Below are 27904 nucleotides of genomic sequence, written 5' to 3'. Positions count from 1 at the left end.
TCCAATTTTGGATCTCAAGCAATTAAACCGCCATCTCCGAATTCAGCACTTCAAAATGGAATCACTGCGCTCGGTGATCACGTCCATGGAACCTAAAGAATTTCTGTGTTCCGTGGACATTCAGGATGCGTACCAACACATCCCGAATTGCGCACAGCATCCGTTTCGTGATCCAAGAACATCATTACCAGTTCATGGCTCTCCCTTTCGGTCTGGCGTCTGCTTTACGAAGGTCATGGCAACGGTCATGGCCATTCTGCGTTCAAAGGGGATTCTCGTGATCCCTACCTCGACGACCTCCTGATCAAGGGTTCGTCTTGTCGGATTGCAGCCAGAGCCTCCAGTTTACTCTGGACACGCTTATTCTCCTCGGCTGGATAATCAACTATCAGAAGTCCACCTTGATTCCGACCCAATGTCTGGAGTTCCTGGGCATGGAATTCGACACCATACAGGCTCAGGTCTCCCTCCCCAAGGAGAAGTTCCTTTCTCTTCGTCGGGGTATCGGAGCACTAAAGGTCCCGAACCCTCTGCCTCTTCGCCTCGCCATGAGGGTTCTGGGGAAAATGGTCGCTTCCATGGAAGCGGTCCCCTATGCTCAGTTCCACTCTCGCCCTCTCCAGCTGGCCCTTCTGGCTGCCTGGGACAGGAAACCACTTTCCCTGGACCACCCGGTTCGCCTCTCTCCCAAGGTGAAGCAGTCTCTCACTTGGTGGACGCTATCCACCTCTATTCTGCGCGGGAGGTCATTTCTTCCCCTCCGCTGGCAGGTCATCAGCACCGACGCCAGCCTCCAGGGGTGGGGAGCGGTCTTTCTCCACCTCACGGCCCAGGGCCCGCTGGACTGTTCAAGAGGCGCGTCTTCCTATCAACCTCTTGGAAATAAGCCATCTTCCTAGCCCTCATCCACTGGCAGTCCCTCTCTCGGAAAAGCCGGTCCGCATTCAGTCGGACAACGCCACAGCCGTGGCTTACATAAGCCATCAGGGAGGGACTCGCAGCAGACATGTCATGACGGAAGTGGCAAAAATTCTGCGTTGGGCGGAGAGCCACGTTCCCTCTATATCAGCCGTCCACATCCCAGGGGTGGACAATTGGGAAGCCGACTTCCTCAGTCGCCAAGGGCTCATGGCGGGCGAGTGGTCGCTCCTCCCCTCAATCTTCAGCCAGATTTGTCAGAGGTGGGGCGTTCCAGACGTCGACTTAATGGCCTCCCGGGCAAACCACAAGGTTCCCCAGTACGTTTCCAGGTCTTGGGATCCGATGGCCGTCGGATGTGACGCTCTCGTGGGCCCAGTTCCAGATGCCTTATCTGTTTCCACCCCTCCCCTTGATCCCAAGGGTCGTAAAAAAGATCAAAACAGAAGGGGTCCCTGTTCTCTTGGTATCTCCAGATTGGCCTCGCAGGACCTGGTATGCGGAACTAGTGAACATGCTATCAGACGTTCCATGGAGACTACCGGATTGTCCGGATCTTCTTTCGCAGGGGCCCCTCTTCCACCCGAGTTCTCGGTCTCTGAATTCAATGGTATGGCCGTTGAGGCCGCGGTCCTGAAGGACGTGGGTTTTTCTCACAGCGTCATCCAGACTATGATAAAAGCGAGAAAACTGGCTTCCTCGCGTATCTACCATAGATGTTGGAAGGCATTTTTCCGATGGGGTGAGGACAACAGTCTGTTTTCTATGATCTTTTCCCTTCCATCACTTCTCGGTTTCCTTCAAGCACGTCTTGATTCGGGACTTTCCTTGAGCACCTTGAAGGGTCAGATTTCCACTCTGTCCATCCTTTTTCAAAGAGACCTGGCCTCTCTTCCACAGGTGAGGACCTTTATCCAAGGGGTCGCTCATATAGTTCCCCCTTATCATCCTCCTATCGAGCCTTGGGACCTCAAGCTCGTGTTAGACGCTCTCCAGCGTGCGCCTTTTGAACCGATTCAGGACATCTTTCTCGCTTCTATCATGGAAGGTGGCCTTCTTGGTCGCCATTACCTCGATTAGGAGAGTCTCTGAGCTAGCAGCATTGTCCTGTCGTTCTCCCTTTCTAATCCTGCACCAGAACAAGGTGGTTCTTCGACCGGTTCCTTCTTTTCTACCAAAGGTAGTTTCGGCATTTCACATCAATGAGGACATCATCCTTCCTTCTTTGTTCCCTTCCCCAGTTCATCCCTTGGAGAAATCTCTTCACAAGCTGGATGTGGTCAGGGCTATCCGGATTTATCTTTCCAGAACTGCTTCTTTTCGTCAGGCCGAGCCTCTGTTTGTCGTCTCGGAAGGGCGTCGTAAGGGGCTCCCCGCCTCCAAGTCCACAATTGCTCGTTGGATCCGTTCGGCGGTTCTGGAGGCATACAGTGTCCAAAACAAACAGCCTCCTTCGGGGGTGAAGGCTCACTGTACCCGGGCTGTGGGAGCTTCCTGGGCAGTTCATAACCAAGCTTCGGCCTCGCAGGTTTGCAAGGCCGCAACGTGGTCATCCATTCACACCTTTGTAAAATTCTACAAGGTGCATACTCAGGCTTCTGCGGACGCGGGCCTGGGTAGGAAGATACTGCAGTCGGCGGTTTCTCGCCGACCTAACTTCTCCTTTTCTGCAGAATATCCTGCCCCTTGGGACGTCCCATGGTTACCTGTGTCCCCCAATGAAGCTAGAAAGAAAGAGGGATTTTTGGTCCTTAAAGTCCGTAAAATCTTTCTTGGAGCCTTCATTGGGGGACACAGCACCCTCCCTTTAGGTAGTACCGTGTTGGCCAACGTGCCGTTGTTGTGGGTTGGTACATAGGCTGAGTTTAATTTTTTACTTGTTCCTACTACTGCTTTTGCACCAACTGAGTTGCCTGGTGCCTGTCGGAGGGTGTATACTGCCGGGGAGGAGTTATTTCTTCTTTATTTGCATAGTGTCAGCCTCCTAGCGACAGCAGCATACACCCATGGTTACCTGTGTCCCCCAATGAAGGCTTCAAGAAATAAATTTTACGGTAAGGACCAAAAATCCCTCTTTATCTTTGCATGCTCATGCAGGGTGAGTGCTCGGTCACATTGTCACTGATCTCATAAGCAATAGTGATGAACAAATGTGTTTAAAAAAAATATATTTGAGGATCCGTGGCTGCATGTCTCACAGCTGTTCGATAGCTGCAACACATTCAGGAATTGCCTAGCAAACAGGCAATCCCTGCATGTGTTGTGACTGTCACACAGCTGAACTGCTGATTATCAGGAGCGAACCAGGTCCCCGATGCAGCTATTTGGTTAGCGCTATAGCTACTCGGATAAGCACTTATCCAAAGCTATTGGATCAACCCTAATAAGCAACTGTTTGGAGGGGGCTGGTAAAATGCTGATTGTTTTGTTTCTGTGTTCACTAATTTGAGTGAAAATTGCCTAAATAAGACTACAGTTTATGTATAAACCGTGCAGTAATACAACTAGTGAATAATACCTTGCCTTTTCTATCCATAGGTACATTTAGTTCAGTTTATTTAGCTTTTGCACAACTTAAGTCTGGAATTCAACAGAAATTTGCTTTAAAACATTTGATACCTACAAGTCACCCAGCACGAATAGCAGCAGAACTGCAGTGCCTTACAGTGGCAGGGTATGTAATTTCATAGAAATGTGCTATGGGTTTTAAAGGGTAGCAGGGGATTATAAAAATAAGGCTACTTATTATTTTTTTCCCGGGAACACTTGCATTTGTCCATGGATTTGTGTGGTATTGCATCTCAACCCTGCAATGTAACTATAAGGTAGAGGCATATTGTTCACACTCTACTTGGCATCCGAGAGATATCTGTGATGCGTGGAAACATTGAACATGTTACCGATGAGCTACAGTCCATCCAAGTATGCGGCCGTGCTCAAGTTATTTAATGAATCTGATGTTACATCACTTAAAGGAAACCTGTCACCATCAAAATGCAGTCCAAACTGCAGGCAGCATATTATAGAGCAGGGGAGCTGAGTAGATTGATCTAATTTTGTGAGAAAAGATTCAGTATACGGCTACTTTCACACTAGTCCGTCGGTACGGGTCGTCGCAAACTGTCGGCCCGACGTACCAACTGACAGTGTGTTAATGTAGCACAACGTGGGCAGCGGATGCAGTTTTACAACGCATCCGCTGCCCATTGTGAGTTTCGGGGAGGAGGGGGCGGAGTTTTGGCCGCAAATGCGCGGTCGAAAATGGCAGACACGACGCACAAAAAAGTTACATGGAATGTTTTTTTGTGCCGACTGTCCGCCAAAACACGACGCATCCGTCACACGACGGATGCGACGTGTGGCAATCCGTCGCTAATGCAAGTGTACGGAGAAAAAACGCATCCTGCGGGCAACTTTGCAGGATGCGTTTTTTTTTCTCCCAAAACGACGCATTGCAACGTGCGTCACACGACGCTAATGTGAAAGTAGCCTAACTCGTGTTTTAATCATTTAAGCCTTGGCTCATTCTGGGATTTTTGGTCCAGTGGGGCGGTCCTATCAGTGACAGACAGCTTTCTAAGTATAACTGTGCATACAGAGATAACTGTCAATGACAGAACCGCCCACTGGACCAAAAATCCCAGAAAGATCAGAGGATTAAATTATGAAACACTGTCATGTTGAACCTTTTCTGACAATACCATATAACTATCTACTGTGCTTCTTCTCTATAACATGGTGCTTACAGATTGGATGTCATTTTTTTTTGGTGACCGGAACCCTTTAACCTCTTACAAGTCTTTCATTTTTAAACATTGCATATTTCTTAAAAACCTGCCTGTGTAATTTTGCCTCTAAATATGCATTAAATTTAACATAAGATGTCTGTTCAACTGCAATGTTGGTTTATTGCGTCACTTTAATTTATATTTTGCTTTCTCAGGGGTGAAGACAATGTTATGGGGGTAAAATACTGCTTTAGGAAAAACGATCACGTGGTTATTGTTATGCCTTATTTGGAGCATGATTATTTTCCGGTAAGATTCATTTTGTCCATATATCTCTTTAACTAGATATTGCAATTGTGTAGTTATACTGTGGTTGAATAATTAAAACTTTTCCGGGACTAAGCAAACAGTGACCGTTCTGTTGGGTAGGCCATCAGAATTGGATCGGTTGGCATCCAAGACCCGGTGCCCCTACCAACCAGCTGAAATCTGACCTGGCTATTACCAGGTATATAGAACGGTTGGCTTCTGCCCCGTACATCGCTTATATCTGGCAACCTCCAGATCAGATTTCATGTGATCATCAGGGGTGCACGATTTTGGTTTACCATCAGTTTCCTATTGATGGCTCATCTTGCTGATAGAAAAACTGATGTTTAGTTGAAGGCAGTTCCTTTTACATTCTGAAGGGCATCACGCTTGTGTGGTGGAACTGCCCATTTAGAATGTTTTTTTGTTTTTTTACTGTATTTTATAGTCCCCTTAAGAAACTTGGAGCTGCGATCGTCTGTTCGCTTGTACTCTACGTAGCAGTGCATCAGCATTGCTATCTATTGCTAAAATCAGGATCTCCTATGAACGCCAGCAACGAGCTAGCTTTCCTAGGAAGATTGTAATGACAGGCATGGGGGTCATTAGCAACAGAACCCCAGATGTCATTTCAACAGGCAGTCACATCGCGGGTACACCAATGTGCGGGTAGAATGACCTCTTGCTGGTGCTCGTTACATGCCGCTGTCAGAGATTCCAGCATTTAGACGCATACCCTGGATTTGTGTCATAGAGACTGTCTCATGTCATAAGTTGATCCGCATCAGCCTTGCAGCGCTTGGACATGACTTCCTGACATGCATACTATGGCTGTGGGTTATATGTAGAGATGGACTAATCCGAACAGTAAAGTTCCGTGTCCGTACCGAACACCTATTCGGGCACGGACTTCACCTGGAAGTCCATGTTACTGTTTGGGTTCGGCCCCCCTGAACACCGGGTGATGGTCGTGCTGTCATGTGCATGACCGCATTTCAAACACCGCTACTGATCGGCAGTAAAATCCTCACCACCAGTCAGATAGCTGTGGTTCCCATGCTGTCAAATGACTGCGTGAGCCATCAGTTAAGAACAGATGTATAAAGTTTACCGCCGGACATTGGTGTCAGCTGATGGGATTACTGCTTCCATCAGCTGACACCTGCTGCCGCTAATAACTGTGAGAGCAGGAGCGGCTCGTGGGAGTATTTATCAGCCTAAGGCTACTATCACACATCCGTCGGTACGGGGTCGTCGCAAACCGTCGGCCCGACATACCGACGGACGTTGTGCTAAATTTAGCACAACGTGGGCAGCGGATGCAGTTTTAAAACACATCCACTGCCCATTGTGATGAGCGGGGAGGATGGGGCGGAGTTCCTGCCGCGCATGCGCGGTCGGAAATGGCGGACACGTCGCACAAAAAACGTTACATTGAACTTTTTGTGCGCCGCGGCCGCCAAAACACGACGGATCCGACGTGTGCCCATCCTTCGCGATCCGTCGCTAATACAACTCTATGGGCAAAAAACTTATCCTGCAAGCACATTTGCAGGATCCGTTTTTTGCCCATAACGACGGATTGCGATGGAGGGCAAAAGACGGAAGTGTGAAAGTAGCCCTAAGCTGTAAATAAAAAATAAAAAAAAGCAGCGTGGGTGCCGCTGTATTTTTAATAACCAGCCAGTCAAAACTGACAGTTGGGGGTTGCAACGGTCAGCTTCAGCAAGGCTGGTTATCAGGAATTGAGGGTTCCCCACTATGATATTTCTTACAGGAGACAAGGGATTCAATGGAGTGGGTTAGGTGATTATACCTGTATGTGTTATTTTTAATAAAACAAACCACACTTTCTCTATCCCCATGATGGCACCACGGAGAGAGGGGTCCGCCCCCAGGGACAGGAAACCTACAGGTGAAAAAGGGCGTACCTCTCTCCCACATCAGTTGGTTTCCTGTCCCTGACGGGGAACCTACAGCACGTACCTGAAGATCCAGGGGCTGAACCAGTTCGGTTCCTGGCAGGGGGCGCCCTGGCACGGCTGGGTTCAGCAGGTTTTTTTCTCTCCTCTTCTTTTTTTCTCCTTCCCTGAAGCACCACCGCTGAGGTCGGCGGACCTGGAGGGTGAGTGAGGAGGGGGGGGCAGTGAAGAGGATTGAGCCTGTCTCCCCCAAGGAAAAAAAAAGAGGGGGAAGAAGGAGGAGGTGACGGCGGTCACCGTCATACCCTCCGCATCGCTGCTTAAACAGCGCATGGGGGCAGCGGCGGCTACCTAACCATGGAGCCCCATACAAGTACCGCACGCCTGAGGCCGGACACGGGGCAGCTGAACGCCGGCGCCACCATCGCCGGAGAGTGAGAGCTGGGCGCCGGCAGAAGAATCCTGCCCTAAAGAAAGCTGCGGCTGCAGCATTGAGGTCGGCGGGAGCGGCCGCCGAAAATGGATTACCGGTAACAGCGGCGGCGGCGCGTCCGACACCCCAGGAGCCGATGACCAGCATGGCGCGCCCGCCTCTCAGCAAGTTAAAGCGCAGGCACGATGGGAGCACTTCCGGTTCGGCGCAGAAACCGGGAGTGAAGCAATATGGGCGGCAAATTTAAACAGCTGAGCAGCCCGGATTCGCTGCTCAGCTACCTTCACTAAACAGTGCAGGACCATGAGCGACCAGGAGCAGCAGGATGCGCAGGAGGTGATACAGCTATCCCCTGAGCAAGCGCAAGCACAGCGGCAGCAAGCACACAGCATCAGCGCAAGGGTACTTCCCCTCAGCAGCGCAGCAGCAGCGGATGCTCAGGGTCACGACGCAGCCGAGCTTCTGCGAAAACTACGCGGTCTGTGGCGAACCCAGCAGTGGATATAGTTCCCAGGCCCGAGATGGTATCTCTTGGTCACAGGAGGGTGAGTGATCTACGTGAAAGTTCGGACTTTTGATATATGGTCACTTTTTTCTTCTAGGGAAGAAAATGTGTAACTAAATTAAAGCACAGGATATGTGCTATATGCCCGAAAGAGTTACCTTCCTCATGGGAGAAGAAGCTATGCAGTAATTGCATAGAGAAGACAATTCAGGAAGAGTCTCCAACATTTGCCTCAGACCTAAAAACATTAATAAGAAGTCAGGTGGAGAGTGCCCTCAAAGGCATTAAAACATCAAAGAAAAAATGTAAAACAAGTCATAGATCCCCTGAACCTAGTACGGAGGAGTCGGAAAGTGAAATATCCGACTCTGGTGATTCATCAGCCTCCGACACCTCGTCACTATCCTCTGAAGGGGGACACAGTTGCTTCCCTATCGAAGAAACTGACGCCTTGGTAAAGGCCGTCAGGAAAACAATGCGCCTGGTAGATGAACGTCCTAAAAAAACGGCGCAGGATATAATGTTCAGCGGGTTGGAGCAAAAGAAAAGAAGAGCGTTCCCAATAAATGAGAGCAAGCCTATCTCTGCGCGGAAATTTAGACAGGCAGTTAAACATTTCATCAAGCACGATACACTCCCTAGGGTGGTGGGCAGACCCGGTCAATTTAACCAAAGGGGTTCCCTGGGCACTACCAACGGAGAAAATCCTGACGACAGATGCAAGCCCCTGGGGGTGGGGCGCACACATAGACGATCAAGTAGCACAAGGGAATTGGAGCGAAAGCCAAGAGCTAGTCTCTTCAAACATGAAAGAACTGTTAGCGGTAAAGTTGGCCCTAATGCACTTTCTAAATCTCCTTCACTCCAACCACGTAAAAGTCTTCTCAGACAACCAGGTAGTGGTAGCGTATCTAAACCGTCAAAGAGGCACCAGGTCTCGAGCCCTGATGGAGGTGACCCAATCCATCTTCCACTTAGCAGAACACAACCTGAAATCCTTAACAGCTCTCTACATAAAAGGCTCAGAAAACCAAACGGCAGACTTCTTGAGCAGGACGCGCTTGAAACAGGGGGAGTGGGAGCTAAAACAAACGGTGTTCAACCAGATCGTAAAACGTTGGGGACAGCCAGAAATAGATTTATTTGCGAGCAGTCAAAACCAGAAGGTAAAAACATTCTGCTCAATCGATCCCCGGGGGGGCCCAGTAGCTCTGGATGCTCTTACAATTCCCTGGAACTATCGCCTCGCCTACGCGTTCCCTCCAATATCCCTTATCCCCTTAGTACTGAGGAAAATTCGGGAGGAGGGAGCAACAGTGATAGTAATGGCTCCATTCTGGCCCCGCAGAATATGGTTTTCTTGGCTAAGAAAAATGTCCATAGCAAGCCCTTGGGTTCTACCAGACACTCCGAGTCTTTTATCCCAGGGCCCAGTGTTTCACCCCAGTGTAAAGAGCCTACACATGACAGCTTGGCTTTTGAAAAGAAGTTACTGAGTGATAAAGGTTTCTCACCCAACCTAGTTTCTACTTTATTAGAGTAGAAAACTCGTAACCACTAAAATATATGGAAAAGTGTGGAAAAAGTTCATGTCAGTATCAGGCACAGATCCATCTAGGGAAATCCCAATAGGGAAGATTCTTGAGTTCCTGCAGAAGGGGCTGGAAAAGGGCCTAGCTACAAGTACTCTAAAGGTTCAGGTAGCAGCCTTGGGAGCTTTGTATAATCATGATCTAGCCAAAAACCGCTGGATCATGAGATTCATTAAAGCCTCGGGTAGGTCCAGGCCTATCCCTCTTCATAATGCTCCCCCATGGGATCTAAACCTTGTTTTAAACGCTCTGACCAAACCTCCCTTTGAGCCCCTGGCGGATGTCCCTTTAAAGATCTTATCTCTAAAAACCGCACTCCTAGTGGCCCTAACCTCGGCCCGCCGCGTCAGCGATATACACTCACTGGTCACTTTATTAGGTACACCTGTCCAACTTCTTGTTAACACTTAATTTCTAATCAGCCAATCACATGGCGGCAACTCAGTGCATTTAGGCATGTAGACATGGTCAAGACAATCTCCTGCAGTTCAAACCGAGCATCAGTATGGGGAAGAAAGGTGATTTGAGTGCCTTTGAACGTGGCATGGTTGTTGGTGCCAGAAGGGCTGGTCTGAGTATTTCAGAAACTGCTGATCTACTGGGATTTTCACGCACAACCATCTCTAGGGTTTACAGAGAATGGTCCGAAAAAGAAAAAAAATCCAGTGAGCGGCAGTTCTGTGGGCGGAAATGCCTTGTTGATGCCAGAGGTCAGAGCAGAATGGGCAGACTGGTTCGAGCTGATAGAAAGGCAACAGTGACTCAAATCGCCACCCGTTACAACCAAGGTAGGCCTAAGAGCATCTCTGAACGCACAGTGCGTCGAACTTTGAGGCAGATGGGCTACAGCAGCAGAAGACCACACCGGGTACCACTCCTTTCAGCTAAGAACAGGAAACTGAGGCTACAATTTGTACAAGCTCATCGAAATTGGACAGTAGAAGATTGGAAAAACGTTGCTTGGTCTGATGAGTCTCGATTTCTGCTGCGACATTCGGATGGTAGGGTCAGAATTTGGCGTAAACAACATGAAAGCATGGATCCATCCTGCCTTGTATGGAGCATCTTTGGGATGTGCAGCCGACAAATCTGCGGCAACTGTGTGATGCCATCATGTCAATATGGACCAAAATCTCTGAGGAATGCTTCCAGCACCTTGTTGAATCTATGCCACGAAGAATTGAGGCAGTTCTGAAGGCAAAAGGGGTCCAACCCGTTACTAGCATGGTGTACCTAATAAAGTGGCCGGTGAGTGTACAAGCATTATCTGCATGTCCACCCTTTACTCAAATCCTCGACAATAGTCATCCTTAAAACTGACCCGGCTTACCTCCCTAAAATCGCGTCACAATTCCATAGGACACAAGAGATCTCTCTGCCCTCATTTTGTCCCAACCCCAAAAATGAGGGGGAAAAAACACTGCATACCCTAGATGTAAAAAGATGCCTAGCCCAATATCTTTCAGCCACTAGGGAGTGCAGGAAGGATAGGGCTTTGTTTGTCTGCTTCCAGGGTCCGCGGAAGGGACAAAAAGCATCGAAAGCCACGTTAGCGAGATGGATAAGAGATGCCATCGCCCTATCCTACTCATCTAGCGGGACGGCCATCCCGGAGAATATAAAGGCTCATTCAACCAGAGCAGTGGCGTCATCCTGGGCGGAGAGAGCTGGCGCTTCAATACAACAGATATGTAGAGCGGCCACTTGATCTTCCCAGTCCACATTTTTCAAACATTACCGTTTAGACTTGACCTCCTCTGATCTCACCTTTGGGCGAAGGGTTCTAGAGGCAGTGGTCCCTCCCTAAGAGTTACAATCTATGCAAATCTCTCTGTGGTGCCATCATGGGGATAGAGAAAATTGTAGTTACTTACCGATAACTGTATTTCTCTGATCCCTTGATGGCACCCGTATATTCCCCTCCCTTTTCACACAGGTGTGCACATTATAATGTATTAATAATTAGCTTTAGTCACGGTGCCTCTGTTAAGTTAATTTAATTAAGTTTAATTTGTAAAACGTTGAGTTGCAGCTGAAAGTTCTGTATAAGGCTCTGTAAACCAACTGATGTGGGAGAGAGGTACGCCCTTTTTCACCTGTAGGTTTCCTGTCCCTGGGGGCGGACCCCTCTCTCCGTGGTGCCATCATGGGATCAGAGAAATACCGTTATCGGTAAGTACCGTATTTTTCGGACTATAGGACGCACCGGACTATAAGGCGCACCCAGGTTTTAGAGGTGGAAAATAGGGAAAAAAATATTTGAAGCAAAAAAAATGTGGTAAAATATTTAAAAACATAAATAACATACTATTATATGTGGTGTTATTATATATAATAGTACGTTATTATGTTGGAAGCTGTGGGACCAGTGTGGTGTCTGTGAAGTACTATATGAAGACACTGGAGGGTGAGTATAAGAATGGGGGCACAGGGCTTATAGTGAAAGCACCACTCCAGCACTGCAAAATAACACTGGAGTGCTGCTTTAAAATCCCATGGGAGAACTATAACTCCCAGCATGTCCTGCAGATCCTATGACATACTGGGAGTTATAGTTCACCAAAGGAGTGGCAGAGTGCTTTATTGTGTTTTGTAAAGACTAACCTCTTAATTGTGGGAGCCAGCCTGTGGTGAGGTAAAAGCTGGAGCATCCCATGGCTGCACACACAGAGCCCTCTCTCTTGTAGCCTTTCCACAGCGCACGCACAGGACATAAGAGGAAGCTGCAGATTCTAGGTGGGAGTCTGAAGGACCTATGATGATGTCAGAAGAGGGAGGGCTCTGAGATGCCATGTGATGCTCCAGCCCGCCCACTCCTGACATCACACAGGTCCTCCTGCACAGCACTCGTCCAGCACAAGCAGGTATGCAGCGATCTCCTGGCCCCTGCTGCTGCTGCCTCCTCCCCTGGACACACAGATTCTCCCCAGAATCAGTGCTGGGGAAACTGTGTCGCTGCTTAAGTGCAGTATTCATTTGCTGCTCCCTGCTCACAGCTCAGCTGATTGGTGGGCGGGGAGCCGCTAATGAATATTCACTGCACTTAATCAGCGGGGCCATGTGCTTTCCCCAGCAGCTGATTCTGGCAGCGGGGACATCCTGAAGTGGGATAACATTGCAATCCCACTCGCTGCTGCCCCCCTCCCCACATGCTATATCCGTACTATAAGACGCACCCACACTTTCCTCCCAAATTTGGAGGGAAAAAAAGTGCGTCTTATAGTCGGAAAAATACGGTAACTACAATTTTTCCTTTTTTGTCAATTACAAGACTTTTTACTTGCTATGTCTTAATTTACAATACTACTATAGGATTAGTAAAGGATTGGTGTCTTTATAGAATCCTCTCCATTACTAAGCCGTGGGCTTGTTGACACCTGAAAATACAAAGGTGCTACAGGGCAAGTGGGAAGAGCCGGGCAAGGCACCAGAATTGGCGTATCTAATAGATGTGCCTTTTCTGGGTGGCTGCAAGCTGCTATTTTTAGACTGGGGAGGGGCAATATTCATGGCCCTTTACCAGCTTGAGAATACCAGCCCCAAACTGTCTGCTTTTAGCAAGGCTGGTTGTCAAAAATGAGGAGACCCACAAAATTTTAGTTTATTTAATTAAAAAAAATTGAGTGGGGGGCCACTATATTCTCGATAACCAGCCTTGCTAACTCTGACAGCTGAGGTTTGCAGCCCCAGCTGTCAGTTTTGCCTGGCTGGTTATCAAAAATACAAGGGAACCCACGCTGGCTTTTTTTTCCCCCTTTAATTATTTAATCACAGGCACCTACTGATGAATACTCCCATTGTAGTCCTATCAGCTGACACCAGTGACCGGAGGTAAACTTTATGCCTCCGATCACAGCTACATGCTCATGCTGTCTTCTGACAATGTGGGAACCGCGGCTCTCTGAATGGCGGTGATGATTTTACTGCTGATCAGAAGCACATGACAGCATGGCAAACACTGGATGTTCGGGCCCCCCATTCAAGTGAATTGGGGTCTGGGTACTGTTCTGCTACCCAAATTTTTTGTAACTGTTCAGCTGAATAAGCTGATAAGTATCTATTTATCTGTATTCTAGCCCTAGTTTGTCCTGTTCTTGCTTTTTTTTTTTTGTGTTTTTTTGTTATACGGGGCACATTGGGGACAGCCGTCGAGGAGCAGGGGGTGCTATTATCATACATATCAGGGTACCAACCTCCACGGCATCCAGGACAAGTATTAACCCCTGGAAGTATTTGTGTTTTCGTTTTTTGCTCCCCTTCTTCTCAGAGCCATAATTTATTTTTTTTTTTGCTCAATATGGCCATGTGAGGGCTTGTTTTTTGCGGGTCAAGTTGTACTTTTGAACGACACCATTGATTGAACGACACCATTGATTTTAACATATCATGTACTGGAAAACGGTAAAAAATTCCAAATGCGGTGAATTTGCCAAAAAAGTGCAGTTCCGCAATGGTCTTTTGTTTTGCTTTTTTACTATGCTCACTAAATGCTAAAACTGACCTGCCATTATGATTCTCCAGGTCATTACGAGTTCATAGACACCAAAAATGTCTAGGTTCTATATCTAAGTGGTGAAAAAAAGTCCAAAGTTATAAAAAAAAAAATAAAAAAAAAAAATTGTGCCATTTTCCGATACCCATAGCGTCTCTTTCTCCTTCGCCTCATTGGGGGACACAGCCCGTGGGTGTATGCTGCTGACATGAAGTGATGCAAAGAAAGTTAGCTCCTCCCCTGCAGTATACACCCTCCTGCTGGCTTTCAGCTAAGGCTACTTTCACACTAGCGTTAACTGCATTCCGTCACAATGCGTCGTTTTGCCGAAAAAACGCATCCTGCAAAAGTGTTTGCAGGATGCGTTTTTTCACCATTGATTAACATTAAGCGACGCATTGTGACGGATTGCCACACGTCGCACCCGTCGTGCGATGGATGCGTCGTGCAGTGGCGGACCGTCGGGAGCAAAAAACGCTACATGTAACGTTTTTTTGCTCCCGACGGTCCGCTTTTTCCGACCGCGCATGCGCGGCCGGAACTCCGCCCCCACCTCCCCGCACTTCCCCACACCTCACAATGGGGCAGCGGATGCGCTGGAAAAATGCATCCGCTGCACCCGTTGTGCGGCGGAGACAACGCTAGCGTCGGGGACCTCGTCCCGACGCACTGCGACGGACCGAGCCCGACGCTAGTGTGAAAGAAGCCTAACCAGTTCTTGCTTAGTGTCTGTAGGAGGCACACGGACGGGTCTGTTATTCAGACCCAAAACTCTTTATTATTTTAGTTTTACCTTTTTACATTTTTGATTTTACTTTTTACAACGAAGGGGCGATGGATCCTTTCAAGGCTCCGATCTTCCCGAACCATCAACAGGCGAGCACGGAGAGTGTCGCCTCTCCGTATCCTCTCCTGCGACGTGCCAAGCCTGGGCTGATCCTTAGGGGCGATGGGTCCCTTCAAGGGCACCGATCTCCCCACACCCTGAACGGACGAGCACATGGAGTGTCGCCTCCACGTACCCTCTTCCCCAGCCAGGCCTATTGCCGGACAACTGGCCCTGTCCACCCGGGGGCTGAACTCCGTGGATGTACAGAGGCCCCTCTCTTTGGCGTCCTAGCAGCCCCCTTCACCCACCACTGTTAAAGCAGATGGCACAAGGAGGCGGATGGTTCCTCTCCACCTCCCTAACAAAGGGATGGTGGATTGAGGTTTACCCCTCTATCCCTGCACCATCCACGCTGCAATACCTGAACTGCAGCAGAACAATAGAGTGCGCGCACCTTCCTCAGCGCTGAAAGTCATCCGCGGCGGCTCCATGCCGGTTCATGCACCGATGGTGAGTGGATCCAGTCAGCGGTGGGCCTCTGCAGTGGGATATTCACATACTGACAGGCAGCCTCAGCCATGGCTTCCCTGTGGCCCACCTCCCTGAGGTAACGCTCCGGCTGGCTGCAAAAATTTAGTTCCCTTCTTCGGCCGATGTGGAGGCTGCATCCCGGAAGCCACGCCCGCACTATGGCGCGCTAAGGCGGCTCCGCCCACCTTTTCTTGCGCTTCTCACCTAACACAGAAACGCTCGCTTCACTCGACCAACCACCAACGTTCCTCTATTCTACCCCTGGTATTGCTCCCGCCAGCTGCAGAAATTTAGTCCCCGGCTTGGGCCTATTTATGGAAGTCATCCCTGCCCGAAGGGTCATCAATTAAAAATACAACGGACTGTCAGATAGCAAATCTGGTTCCGTCTTGCGGCCTCTGGTTCAGCGCTCTACCCTTCCTTATCCGCCGCATTGGGTTGCTACAGCAATGGTCTCCTGGTTGGAGACCTTAACTTCCTTGATTCACAACAGTAACCTTTTCCCGAAGACAGTACAACTAGTCAATCAAATTTCTTAAGTGGGAGACTGGCTGCTTCACGCCTCTCGGATGCGGCTACTTGCGCAGCGCTTGTCAGCAGCAAATACCACTACACTCGGGACTTTATAGCTCAGAGAATGGAAGCGTACTCTGCGTTCAAAAAGCCTCTGACATCACTCCCTTACCAGGGTGATCGGTTATTCGGTGAGAAGTTGGGAGCGTTCCCCACGCAGGAACAAAGGATCACATGTTTCCTATAGACCCAACCAGCAGTGGATGAGTTGACCAGGACAGTCTAGATCTAAGGGATCTTGGTTCCAAAAAGGGGACCGAAAAGTAAGACCGATCCTGGACCTCAAACTTCTACCAAGCTTGACAAGGTCCCCCTTCTTCAGATGAGGTTCCTCCTCTCAGCCACTACTTCAACAGAATAAGGTGGAGTTTCTGGCCTCCACCAACATTCGGGATGCTTACCTTCACATTCCTATCTTTTCCCTCTTCAAAAATTCCTTCGCTTTTCCATTCGTGAACAGCATTTTTAAATCACGACCTTGTCCTTCGGCCTTGCTACCGCACCCAGAGTGTTCGCAGGGGTTATGGTGGCTGTCATGTTCCTCTTGCACCCTAGAGGCATGGTCGTCCTGCCCTATCTGGTCAACTTTTTAGCCGCTCTTCCAGGATTGTGCTGAGTCTATATCTCTTGCGATACCCTTTCTCACCTGGGCTGGCAGCTAAACTTAGACAAGTTTTTCCTCCTCGTCAGCCCAGCAGATATCCTTTTTGACGATGATCCTGGACACTTCCAGAAGGTTGGTAATTCTCCCTTGAGACAAGGCCGTGGCCCTTCAACAGCAAGCTCGCTCACTTGTTAACTCATCCCTTCATTCCATTCGATTTGCTAGGAGGGTTCCGAGGGAAAATTGTGAAGACATTGGAAACGGTTTCCTTCGCTCCTCTCGTTTTTTGCAGGTCAAACAGGCTTTCAGAGGGTAGATCCTTTCTCCCGGTTCAATGGTTATTAGTGACTACTGATGCCAGTCCTCTTCTCCTGATCATTGTACTGGGGATCCGAACGGTATGGCTAATTCTACAGCAGGTCCACTGCCTTCGGGCGAGTCACCCCATCTGAATTCAATCGGACAATGCCACGGCTGTGCCATACGTCAATCATCTAGCAGGTACCCACAGTCAGGCGTCATGGTCGAGGTACCTCACATTCTCTGATGGGCCGAGACCTATAATTCAGGTGATCTCGGCACTACTCATCCCAGGAGTAGAACTCTGGATGGCAGACGCAGCCAGGGTCCCGCCTCAAGTGAAAGGGAACTTCACCCGGAAATCTTACATCACATCTGTCTTCTCTGGAACACTCCAGATGTAGGTCGGATGGCGTCCAGACTGAACGCCAATGTAGTCTAGTTCATGGTTCGGCCTTGAGATCCAAAAGCCATCGCAGTGCGTGCTCTGGTTCTTCCATGGTACCAGTTTCCATAACCCCTCTTCCACTACTTCTGAGAGCCTTTTGGAAACTGGAAGGGCCCCAGTGATCCTGGGAGATCCACACTGACCACGTCATGTTTTTCCATCTTATTGCAACAAAACTGCAAGTAGGGACTTCCTCGCAGGTTTCAGACTTTTTTTCCCTTATTACCTTCAAGGCAAGGTTGCCCTCAGGCCATCCCTGTCCCTTGTTACCAAGGTGGTATTGTATTCCCACTGTTATGAGGGCATTGTTCTTCCATCATCTCTTTCGGCACCAGTCCACAACACATATTGGGTTCCCCATATTCTGGACAAAGTGAGTGCTCTGAGTAGGTACGTCTCGAGGACTGCTTCCTCCTGAAGGTTGGATGCTTTATTTGGGCTTGAAGGGTAAGAAGGCGGCTTCCTGACGGTTACAGGAAGGGTTTAGCAGCTTCATCGGCCATGTTAGCCTGGTGGATTTGTTACACCATCCAGGAGTCCTTCCATGTTAGATGTCAGCCTATCTCCCTGTCTATTGAGGTTTTCTTGGGTTCTAGGCACCATGCGTCGGCAAAGCACGCCTGCAAGCTTGCGGGTTCGTCCAATCCACATGCATTCTTGAAGCACTATAATTCCCAGACTTCCACAGATGTGAGTCTGGGCAGGCAGACTCTGCAGGCCGCAGTGGCGCACTTGTTAGTAGCAGTTACACAGGGCCTGATCTGATGTTGTCCCCACCCAGGGACTGGTTTGGGACATCCCACGGTCTATGTCCCCCAATGAGGCGAAGGAGAAATGGGGATTTTTGTGAACTCACCGTAAAATCCTTTTCTCCGAGACATTCATTGGGGGACACAGCTCCCACCCTGGTATTAGCTTGTGCTTGTTTTATAATTTGACATATATCATGTGACATGCTATACTCTCATATGTTGTTATTGATCTCCTACTGCTTTTGCACCGAACTGGTTAGCTGAGAGCCAGCAGGAGGGTGTATACTGCAGGGAGGAGCTAACTTTGTATCCCTTAGCGTCAGCCTCCTAGTGGCAGCAGCATACACCACGGTCTTTGTCCCTCAATGAATGGCTCTGAGAGAGGATTTTACGGTGCGTACACAAAAATCCCTATTTTTCGTGATCTCAGGTTGGTTGAGGAATTATTTTTGTGCTTGCTGAGCTGCAATTTTTAATGTTTCCATTTTCATGCAGATACAATCTTTTGATCGCCCGTTATTGCATTTTAATGCTTCGGTGACCAAAAAATATAATTTTGTCATTTTGACTTTTTTTCTCATTAACGCCGTTTAGCAATTGGGTTAATTCTGTTTTTATATTGATAGGGCGATTCTGAACGCAGCGATACCAAATTTGTGTATGTTTGATTTTTATTTGTTTTTGAAAGAGGGTTGATTTGAACTTTTATATTAATGTTTTTAATATTTTCAATAACTTTTTTTTTTTTTTTTTTTTTTAACTTTTGGCATGCTTCAATAGTCTCCATGGGAGACTAGAAGCTGCCATAACCCGATCGCCTCTGCTACATACAAGCGATGATCAGATCACCTGTATGTAGCAGAATTGCTAACTTGCTATGAGCGGCACTGACCAACGGGCAACGCTCATAGCAATTCGGCAGTGACAACCATAGAGGTCTGCTGGAGACCTCTGGTTGTCATGTCAACCTATCGGTGATACGGGTGCCGATGGGCGGGATTTCCGGCACGCCTGCCGGAAGCGTGTGTTAAATACCACTGTCATAGATTGGCAACTAGTTACCATCTGGGGGTGGATCGCGATTCCACCCGCAGCTGTTAGAGGCACATGTCAGTTCAAAACAGCTGAATTGTGCTGGAAAAGATGTAGGCTAAGCGCCGGCGCCCACATCAAAGAGAGGTTGTTCGACATCGACGTACTATTATGCCTAATGTTGGAAAGGGGTGAAGGACAGAAGTTAGGGAGACTTATGGTAAGTTCACACAGGACTTTTTTGCTGCGTTTTTTTGCTGCGTTTTTTTTAATGCTAATTTTCAGCTGCTTATGGGTGCGTTTTTTGTTGCGTATTTGGGGCGTATTTTGAGGGCGTTTTTTTTTTTTCCTCTTTTTTCCAGGCTAATGTCCTTGGATTTTCAGCAGCAAAAACGCAGCAAATAATGATACCTGCAATTTTGCGTTTTTGCTGCTTTTTTTCTACACCCATTCAAGTCAATGGGTGAAAAAACGCAGCAAAGCACAAAATACTGATCAAACAAAAAAACCAATGTGTGTGCATGAGATTTCTGAAATCTCACAGGCTTTGCTGGTACTGTAAAAAGCAGCTGAAAATTAGCATAAAAAAATGCAGCAAAAATACGCAGCAAAAAAGTCCTGTGTGAACTTACCCTAAGCCTTACTTTTCTGCCTACCTGGCTTTATTACGTTACTTATATATTTTACATATCAATAATTTTGGATAGTCCTGTGTTTTTAATGTATTAATATTCAAATGTTTTTATAAGGTGGTTCTTTGTTAGCCTACACTTAGTCTGATTGTGGTTTATTTTTTTTCCCCTCTGTTGCAGGATATTTTGCATTCCTTAAGCTTTCAAGAAGCGAAGGAATACATGTTCAATTTGTTCAAAGCTCTAAAACGTATCCACCTTTTTGGCATTGTTCACAGAGATGTTAAACCTAGTAACTTTTTGTACAACAAACGACTAAAACAGTAAGTGTGTGTCTAATTTACATCGGTGTAAAATCCTGATCCCGCACAGAATACCTTTACATGAATTGTAAAATATACTATTGTAATTATATGCGGTTTTCTCTCCTGTAGGTATGCATTGGTGGATTTTGGATTGGCCCAAGGAACACCAGATACTCAAATAGATCTTCTTAAAGTCCTCCATGCCAAAAAACAGGGGAGTTGCTCACAAAGTCACCATCACACAAATTCAGGAAATATACCAGTACCTAGAGAAATAGTTCTACCTTCCTCATCAAAACAGTCTGTTAAAAGACATTGGTCACATTCCCAGATAATTCCAGGAAAAAGTGGAAAGGTTCTGAGTTATTTTTTTCCTTCTTTTCTGTATGCTGGAAATCAAACTGAAAATTTCAATCATCCTCCATACCCTAGTTGCAAAATGTTTGCATGTTTTGTTTTATTTCATTGTCACCACTACCAGCTATCTCTCATTTTGGGCAGCTGTGGATTGCTTGTCATTAAGTGTAACAGTGCAAACTTCTCCCTTCTTCTCAGTCTGTCTGCATTAGCAGAAGTCCTGTCTGTTCCAGTGGGTGTTTGTGATGATGTTGCTTGTTATGATGTTTATTACTCTGTCTAGACAGTGTTCTCCTTGCACATGGAAAGGGTTTATGCGCCTAAATCATGCATGCAGCTGTTCATATTTTATTTCACTCCCTAAATATGTTATCTTCTGTAAAGTGTCATAGATTGAATTCTTATTATGCTCTTTGGATGCGTTTTCTAGGAGGGATTGCTTGGCGGACCACTGCAAAGGTCTGTGTTTGGAGAGAGGAATTTTAATGTTCGTAGTGCTGTCATCCATGAAGTCAATACTCAAAAAGTAAGTTTAACACACTGAATAAATAAAAGCACTAGCATGTTAAAATGGTGCACAATTTTTTTATTTTTTTTCTTGTTTGACATATTTAATAGAGACTGGCGGAATCTCTGTGTGGCACTTTTAACCCCTTCCCGACCCATGACGCCTATGCGGCGTCATGGAATGATCGCATCCCTGCAGATCGGGTGAAAGGGTTAATTCCTATTTTACCCGATCTGCAGGGAGAGGGGGAGTTGTACTTCAGCCTAGGGGGGGTGGCTTTGCCCCCACGTGGCTACGATCGCTCTGATTGGCTGTTGAAAGTGCAACAGCCAATCAGAGCAATTTGCAATATTTCACCTATGAAAATGGTGAAATATTGCAATCCAGCCATGGCCGATGCTGCAATAGCATCTGCCATGGCTGGAAATCATGTACTGGCCCCCCCACCGCCCCCGATCTCCTCCCCAGTCGTCCGTTCTGTCAGGTACCCCCCTCCGTCCCCCTGTTCGCTCCCCCGTGCTCCTGTCCGCTCCCCCGTGCTCCTGTCCGCTCCCCCCGTCCTCCGATCCCCCCCCCCTGTGCTCCGATCCACCCCCCCACCACCCCCTCATACTTACCGAGCCTCCCGGTGTCCGGCCGTGTCCTCGCTGGGCGCCGCCATCTTGGAAAATGGCGGGCGCATGCTCAGTACGCCCGCCGAATCTGCAGGCTGGCAGATTCGTTACAGGTACATTTTGATCGCTGTGGTAGGTTCTACCACAGCGATCAAAATAAAAAAATAATAAATAAACCCCCCCCTTTATCACCCCCATAGGTAGGGACAATAATAAAATAAAGAAAATATTTTTTTTTCTTTTACCACTAGGGTTAGGGTTAGAACTAGGGGTAGGGTTAGGGGTAGGGTTAGGGTTACGGGTAGGGTTAGGGGTAGGGTTATGGCATGTGCACACAGAGCGGATTGGCCGCGGATCCGCAGCAGATCGGCCGCGGATCTGCAGCGGATCGGCCGCGGATCCGCAGCGGATCGGCCGCGGATCTGCAGCGGATTGGCCGCGGATCGGCAGCGGATCCGCAGCGGATTGGCCGCGGATCTGCAGCGGATTGGCCGCTGCGAATTCGAAGCAGTTTTCCATCAGGTTTACAGTACCATGTACACCTAAGGAAAACCAAATCTGCTGTGCCCATGGTGCGGAAAATTCCGTGCAGAAACGCTGCATTGTATTTTCCGCAGCATGTCAATTCTTTGTGCGGATTCCGCAGCGGTTTACACCTGTTCCTCAATAGGAATCCGCAGGTGAAATCCGCACAAAAAAACACTGGAAATCTGCTGTAAATCCGCAGGCAAAACGCAGTGCCTTTTACCTGCAGATTTTTCAAAAATCGTGCGGAAAAATCTCACACGAATCCGCAACGTGGGCACATACCCTTAGGGTTAGGGTTGGAATTAGGGCTAGGGTTGGAAATAGGGTTAAGAATAGGCTTGTGGTTAGGGTTACGGATAGGGTTAGGGGTGTGTTGGGGTTACAGTTGTGGTTAGGGTTGGGATTAGGGTTACGGTTGGGATTAGGGTTAGGATTAGGGTTGGAATTAGGGTTACGGTTGTGTTGCGGTTAGGGTTGTGGTTAGGGGTGTGTTGGGGTTAGGGTTGTGATTGGGGTTATGGCTACAGTTGGGATTAGGATTAGGGGTGTGTTGGGGTTAGTGTTGAAGTTAGAATTGAGGGGTTTCCACTGTTTTAGGCACATCAGGGGTCTCCAAACGCAACATGGCGCCACCATTGATTCCAGCCAATCTTGCGTTCAAAAAGTCAAATGGTGCTCCCGCCCTTCCAAGCCCCGACGTGCGCCCAAACAGTGGTTTACCCCCACATTTGGGGTACCAGCGTACTCAGGACAAACTGGGCAACAACTGTTGGGGTCCAATTTCTCCTGTTACCCTTGCAAAAATAAAAAATTACTTGCTAAAACATAATTTTTGAGGAAAGAACAATTATTTTTTATTTTCACGGCTCTGCGTTATAAACTTCTGTGAAGCATTTGGGGGTTGAAAGTGCTCACCACACATCTAGATAAGTTCCTTCGGGGGTCTAGTTTCCAAAATGGGGTCACTTGTGGGGTGTTTCTACTGTTTAGGCACATCAGGGGCTCTGCAAATGCAATGTGACGCCCGCAGACCATTCCATCAAAGTCTGCATTTCAAATGTCACTACTTCCCTTCCGAGCCCTGACGTGTGCCCAAACAGTGGTTTACCCCCACATATGGGGTATCAGCGTACTCACAACAAACTGGGCAACAAATATTGGGGTCCAAATTCTCCTGTTACCCTTGTGAAAATAAAAAATTGCTTGCTAAAACATCTTTTTTGAGGAAAGAAAAATGATTTTTTATTTTCACGGCTCTGCGTTGTAAACTTCTGTGAAGCACTTGGGGGTTGAACGTGCTCACCACACATCTAGATAAGTTCCTTGGGGGGGTCTAGTTTCCAAAATGGGGTCACTTGTGGGGGGTTTCTACTGTTTAGGCATATCAGGGGCTCTGCAAACGTAACATGATGCCCGCAGACCATTCCATCAAAGTCTGCATTCCAAAACGTCACTACTTCCCTTCCGAGCCCCGGCATGTACCCAAACAGTGGTTTACCCCCAAATATGGGGTATCAGCGTACTCAGGAGAAACTGTACAACAACTTTTGGGGTCCAATTTCTCCTGTTACTCTTGCAAAAATAAAAAATCTTGGGCTAAAAAAATATTTTTGAGGAAAGGAAACACATTTATTATTTTCACGGCTCTGCGTTATAAACTTCTGTGAAGCACTTGGGGGTTCAAAGTGCTCACCACACATCTAGATAAGTTCCCTTGGGGGTCTAGTTTCCAAAATGGAGTCACTTGTGGGGAGTTCCTACTGTTTAGGCACATCAGGGGCTCTGCAAACGCAACCTGATGCCCGCAGAGCATTCCATCAAAGTCTGCATTTCAAAACGTCACTACTTCCCTTCCGAACCCCGACGTGTGCCAAAACAGTGGTTTACCCCCACATATGGGGTATCAGCGTACTCAGGAGAAACTGGACAACAACTTTTGGGGTCCAATTTCTCCTGTTACTCTTGCAAAAATAAAAAAATTCTGGGCTAAAAAAATATTTTTGAGGAAAGGAAACACATTTTTTATTTTCACGGCTCTGCGTTATAAACTTCTGTGAAGCACTTGGGGGTTCAAAGTGCTCACCACACATCTAGATAAGTTCCCTTGGGAGGTCTAGTTTCCAAAATGGAGTCACTTGTGGGGAGTTCCTACTGTTTAGGCACACAGGGGCTCTCCAAACGCGACATGGTGTCCGCTAATGATTGGAGCTAATTTTCCATTCAAAAAGCCAAATGGCGTGCCTTCCCTTCCGAGCCCTGCCGTGCGCCCAAACAGTGGTTTACCCCCACATATGGGGTATCATCGTACTCAGGACAAACTGGACAACAACATTTGGGGTCCAATTTCTCCTATTACCCTTGGGAAAATAAAAAATTCTGGGCTAAAAATCATTTTTGAGGAAAGAAAAATTATTTTTTTATTTTCACGGCTCTGCGTTATAAACTTCTGTGAAGCACCTGGGGGTTATAAGTGCTCACTATGCATCTAGATAAGTTCCTTGGGGGGTCTAGTTTCCAAAATGGGGTCACTTGTAGGGGAGCTCCAATGTTTAGGCACACAGGGGCTCTCCAAACGCGACATGGTGTCCGCTAACGATTGGAGCTAATTTTCCATTCAAAAAGTCAAATGGCACGCCTCCCCTTCCGAGCCTTGCCGTGCACCCAAACAGTGGTTTACCCCCACATATGAGGTATCGGCATACTCAGGAGAAATTGCCCAACAAATTTTAGGATCCATTTTATCCTGTTGCCCATGTGAAAATGAAAGAATTGAGGCTAAAATAAATTTTGTGTGAAAAAAAAGTACTTTTTCATTTTTGCGGATCAATTTGTGAAGCACCTGGGGGTTTAAAGTACTCACTATGCCTCTAGATGAGTTCCTTGGGGGGTCTACTTTCCAAAATGGGGTCACTTGTGGAGGAGCTCCAATGTTTAGGCACACAGGGGCTTTCCAAACGCGACATGGTGTCCGCTAACGATTGAGATAATTTTTCATTCAAAAAGTCAAATGGCGCTCCTTCCCTTCCGAGCCTTACCATGTGCCCAAACAGTGGTTTACCCCCACATGTGAGGTATTGGTGTACTCAGGAGAAATTGCCCAACAAAATTTAGGATCCATTTTATCCTGTTGCCCATGTGAAAATGAAAAAATTGAGGCTAAAATAATTTTTTCGTGAAAAAAAAGTACTTTTTCATTTTTACGGATCAATTTGTGAAGCACCTGGGGGTTTAAAGTGCTCACTATGCTTCTAGATAAGTTCCTTTGGGGGTCTAGTTTCCAAAATGGGGTCACTTGTGGGGGAGCTCCAATGTTTAGGCACACGGGGGCTCTCCAAACGCGACATGGTGTCCGCTAAAGATTGGAGCCAATTTTTCATTGAAAAAGTCAAATGGCGCTCCTTCCCTTCCGAGCCCTGCCGTGCGCCCAAACAGTGGTTTACCCCCACATATGAGGTATCAGCGTACTCAGGACAAATTGGACAACAACGTCCGTGGTCCAGTTTCTCCTTTTACCCTTGGGAAAATAAAACAATTTTCGCTAAAATATCATTTTTGTGACTAAAAAGTTAAATGTTCATTTTTTACTTCCATGTTGCTTCTGCTGCTGTGAAACACCTGAAGGGTTAATAAACTTCTTGAATGTGGTTTTGAGCACCTTGAGGGGTGCAGTTTTTAGAATGGTGTCACTTTTGGGTATTTTCAGCCATATAGAACCCTCAAACTGACTTCAAATGTGAGGTGATCCCTAAAAAAAATGGTTTTGTAAATTGTGTTGTAAAAATGAGAAATCACTGGTCAAATTTTAACCCTTATAACTTCCTAGCAAAAAAAAATTTGTTTCCAAAATTGTGCTGATGTAAAGTAGACATGTGGGAAATGTTATTTATTAACTATTTTGTGTCACATAACTCTCTGGTTTAACAGAATAAAAATTCAAAATGTGAAAATTGCGAAATTTTCAAAATTTTTGCCAAATTTCCGTTTTTTTCACAAATAAACTCAGAAATTATCGACCTAAATTTACCACTAACATGAAGCCCAATATGTCACGAAAAAACAATCTCAGAATCGCTAGGGTCCGTTGAAGCGTTCCTGAGTTATTACCTCATAAAGGGACACTGGTCAGAATTGCAAAAAACGGCAAGGTCATGAAGGGGTTAACCGCTTCATGAGCTTTGACATATATTTACATCAAAGGTCGTGTCCCTGCCTTTGATGTGGGCTTGCACATGAAGCCCACATCTTTCCCTGCACATGACTGATTTTAACTGGTCATCCTGTGCCTTTTAACAGCTATAGGTGATTCAGTGCTCATTGCTGTTAACTTGTTAAACCCTACTGTCAATCATTTAACATGCGTAGGCCGGAAGCGCATAATTCATCCTACCCACCAGCTCCCCCGTCATGTGATCGCTGGGCGCAGATGAGTTTTCAAGACAGCAGGGGGTTTGCTGATAACCCCCATGCAGGTCATTACGATCTTCCTGTGAACGCCAGCTTGTCGCCGGCGTTCATAGGAGATTGTGATTTCTGCTATACATAGCAGTGCTCAAGCCCTGCTATGTATAACACAAGCGATTGGATGATCCCAGGTTCAAGTCTCCTAAGGGGACTATTAAATACAGTAAACGAAAAAAAAGTTTAAAAATATGAAGAAAAAATACGAACGTTCAAATCACCCCCATTAAAGATAATTCAATAAAAAATTAGACATTTGGTATCACTTAGCTCATAATAATCCAATATATCAAACTATAAAATAAATTAATCCCATCAGTAAATGACGTAATGAGAAGAATCAAAACACTAGATTTACATTTTTTTGGCTGCTTCAACATTGCAATAACAGGCGATCAAAACATCGGATCTACCCCAGAATGGTATCAATAAAAACGTCGTCTTCGGTGCAGAAAATAAGCCTCACCCAGCCCCAGATCCCAGTAAATGGTGACACAAGCAAAATGTTTTTTTCTTTACAAATTTTGGATTTTTTTTCAACACTTAAATGAAAAAACCATACATGCTATTTAGGGTCGGACTGGGACAAAAAAAGCAGCCCCGCCACACAAACCCCACCAAGCCCACATACTATAACACTCCCCAAACACACACACCCAACCACACCCGATGAGTCGATTTTGATATATTTTGTCGTGCCGTTCAACACTCCTCTTAAAGACGCTATTTGAAGAGCCTTGTGTGAATGCCGCCGCAGTGCACATGATCGACCTCTTCTTTAGAGCGCCGGTTGTCGGGATCATGGGGGTCCCATGGACCCCAGCGACTGCATACGTCTCGGGATAGGGAATTACTTGGCATAATCCATTTAAATGTGTCTTCCAATATATACACCATATTTACTCTGTCGCCTCATTGGAGGACACAGGACCATGAGTGTTATGCTGTATGCTGCTGTCCACTAGGAGGCGACACTATGCGTAATCTGAAAAAGATTAACCGTGGCTCCTACTCTGCAGTATAAACCCCTGGACGGCGTCAGCCTTCTCCAGTTTTTGCTTAGTGTCACATAGGAGGCACACCTAAGATTTTTTACTCCGTTTTTTTTCCGACGGATTACAGATGAAGAAAAGTGGGTCTCCTGTGAGACTCCCGGCATGGCTCCTTCCTCCGCCCCCTATTATGGGGTGCCCGGTTGAAGTAGAGATGGCTATTCCCCATGCCGCTCCTTCCCCAGTCCCTCGGGTGCTGGTTCGAAGTCGAGACTGCCCCTCCTTCCCCAATTCCTTTTGGTGTCTGGGTTGAGGTGGAGGCGAGGATAAAGGCCCCTGAAGGTGACAATAGCACCCTCCCTATTCCCCTTCTGGGGGCATTAGGTTGAGACGCCTCAGGTAGGGCCTGTACAGGCAGCATTCTACAGCTCCCAGCAATGGGCCAGCACACTGCGCCTGCATCCAGGGAGCCCAGCTTGCGGGCTCCTGTTGGGGCCGGGGGAGTGCAGGCAGGCATGGCACAGACAGACACAGGGCTCCCT

The 27904-nt window shown here is 47.3% G+C and overlaps 1 protein-coding gene across 2 annotated transcripts in view; it reads left to right on the top strand.

Annotated features, from left to right (window-relative positions):
- The window catches only part of CDC7 (cell division cycle 7), a 76607-nt gene that overhangs the window by 5862 nt on the left and 42841 nt on the right, over positions 1 to 27904 (top strand). The window contains exons 3-7 of one of the 2 annotated variants that reach the window (XM_077278326.1): positions 3457 to 3592; positions 4862 to 4955; positions 19781 to 19923; positions 20035 to 20120; positions 20694 to 20788. In XM_077278326.1, coding sequence (XP_077134441.1) covers positions 3457 to 3592; positions 4862 to 4955; positions 19781 to 19923; positions 20035 to 20120; positions 20694 to 20788 — 554 coding nt within the window. Of the gene's footprint in view, positions 1 to 3456; positions 3593 to 4861; positions 4956 to 19780; positions 19924 to 20034; positions 20261 to 20692; positions 20789 to 27904 lie in introns of both variants that reach the window. The other variant, XM_077278325.1, reaches the window with a different exon arrangement.

This window comes from Ranitomeya variabilis, chromosome 8, assembly GCF_051348905.1.
Source record: "Ranitomeya variabilis isolate aRanVar5 chromosome 8, aRanVar5.hap1, whole genome shotgun sequence".
Classification (NCBI taxonomy): Eukaryota; Metazoa; Chordata; class Amphibia; order Anura; family Dendrobatidae; genus Ranitomeya; species Ranitomeya variabilis.
The sequence above is the reverse complement of the archived record's forward strand: the minus strand, read 5'-3'. Positions and strand labels throughout refer to the sequence as shown.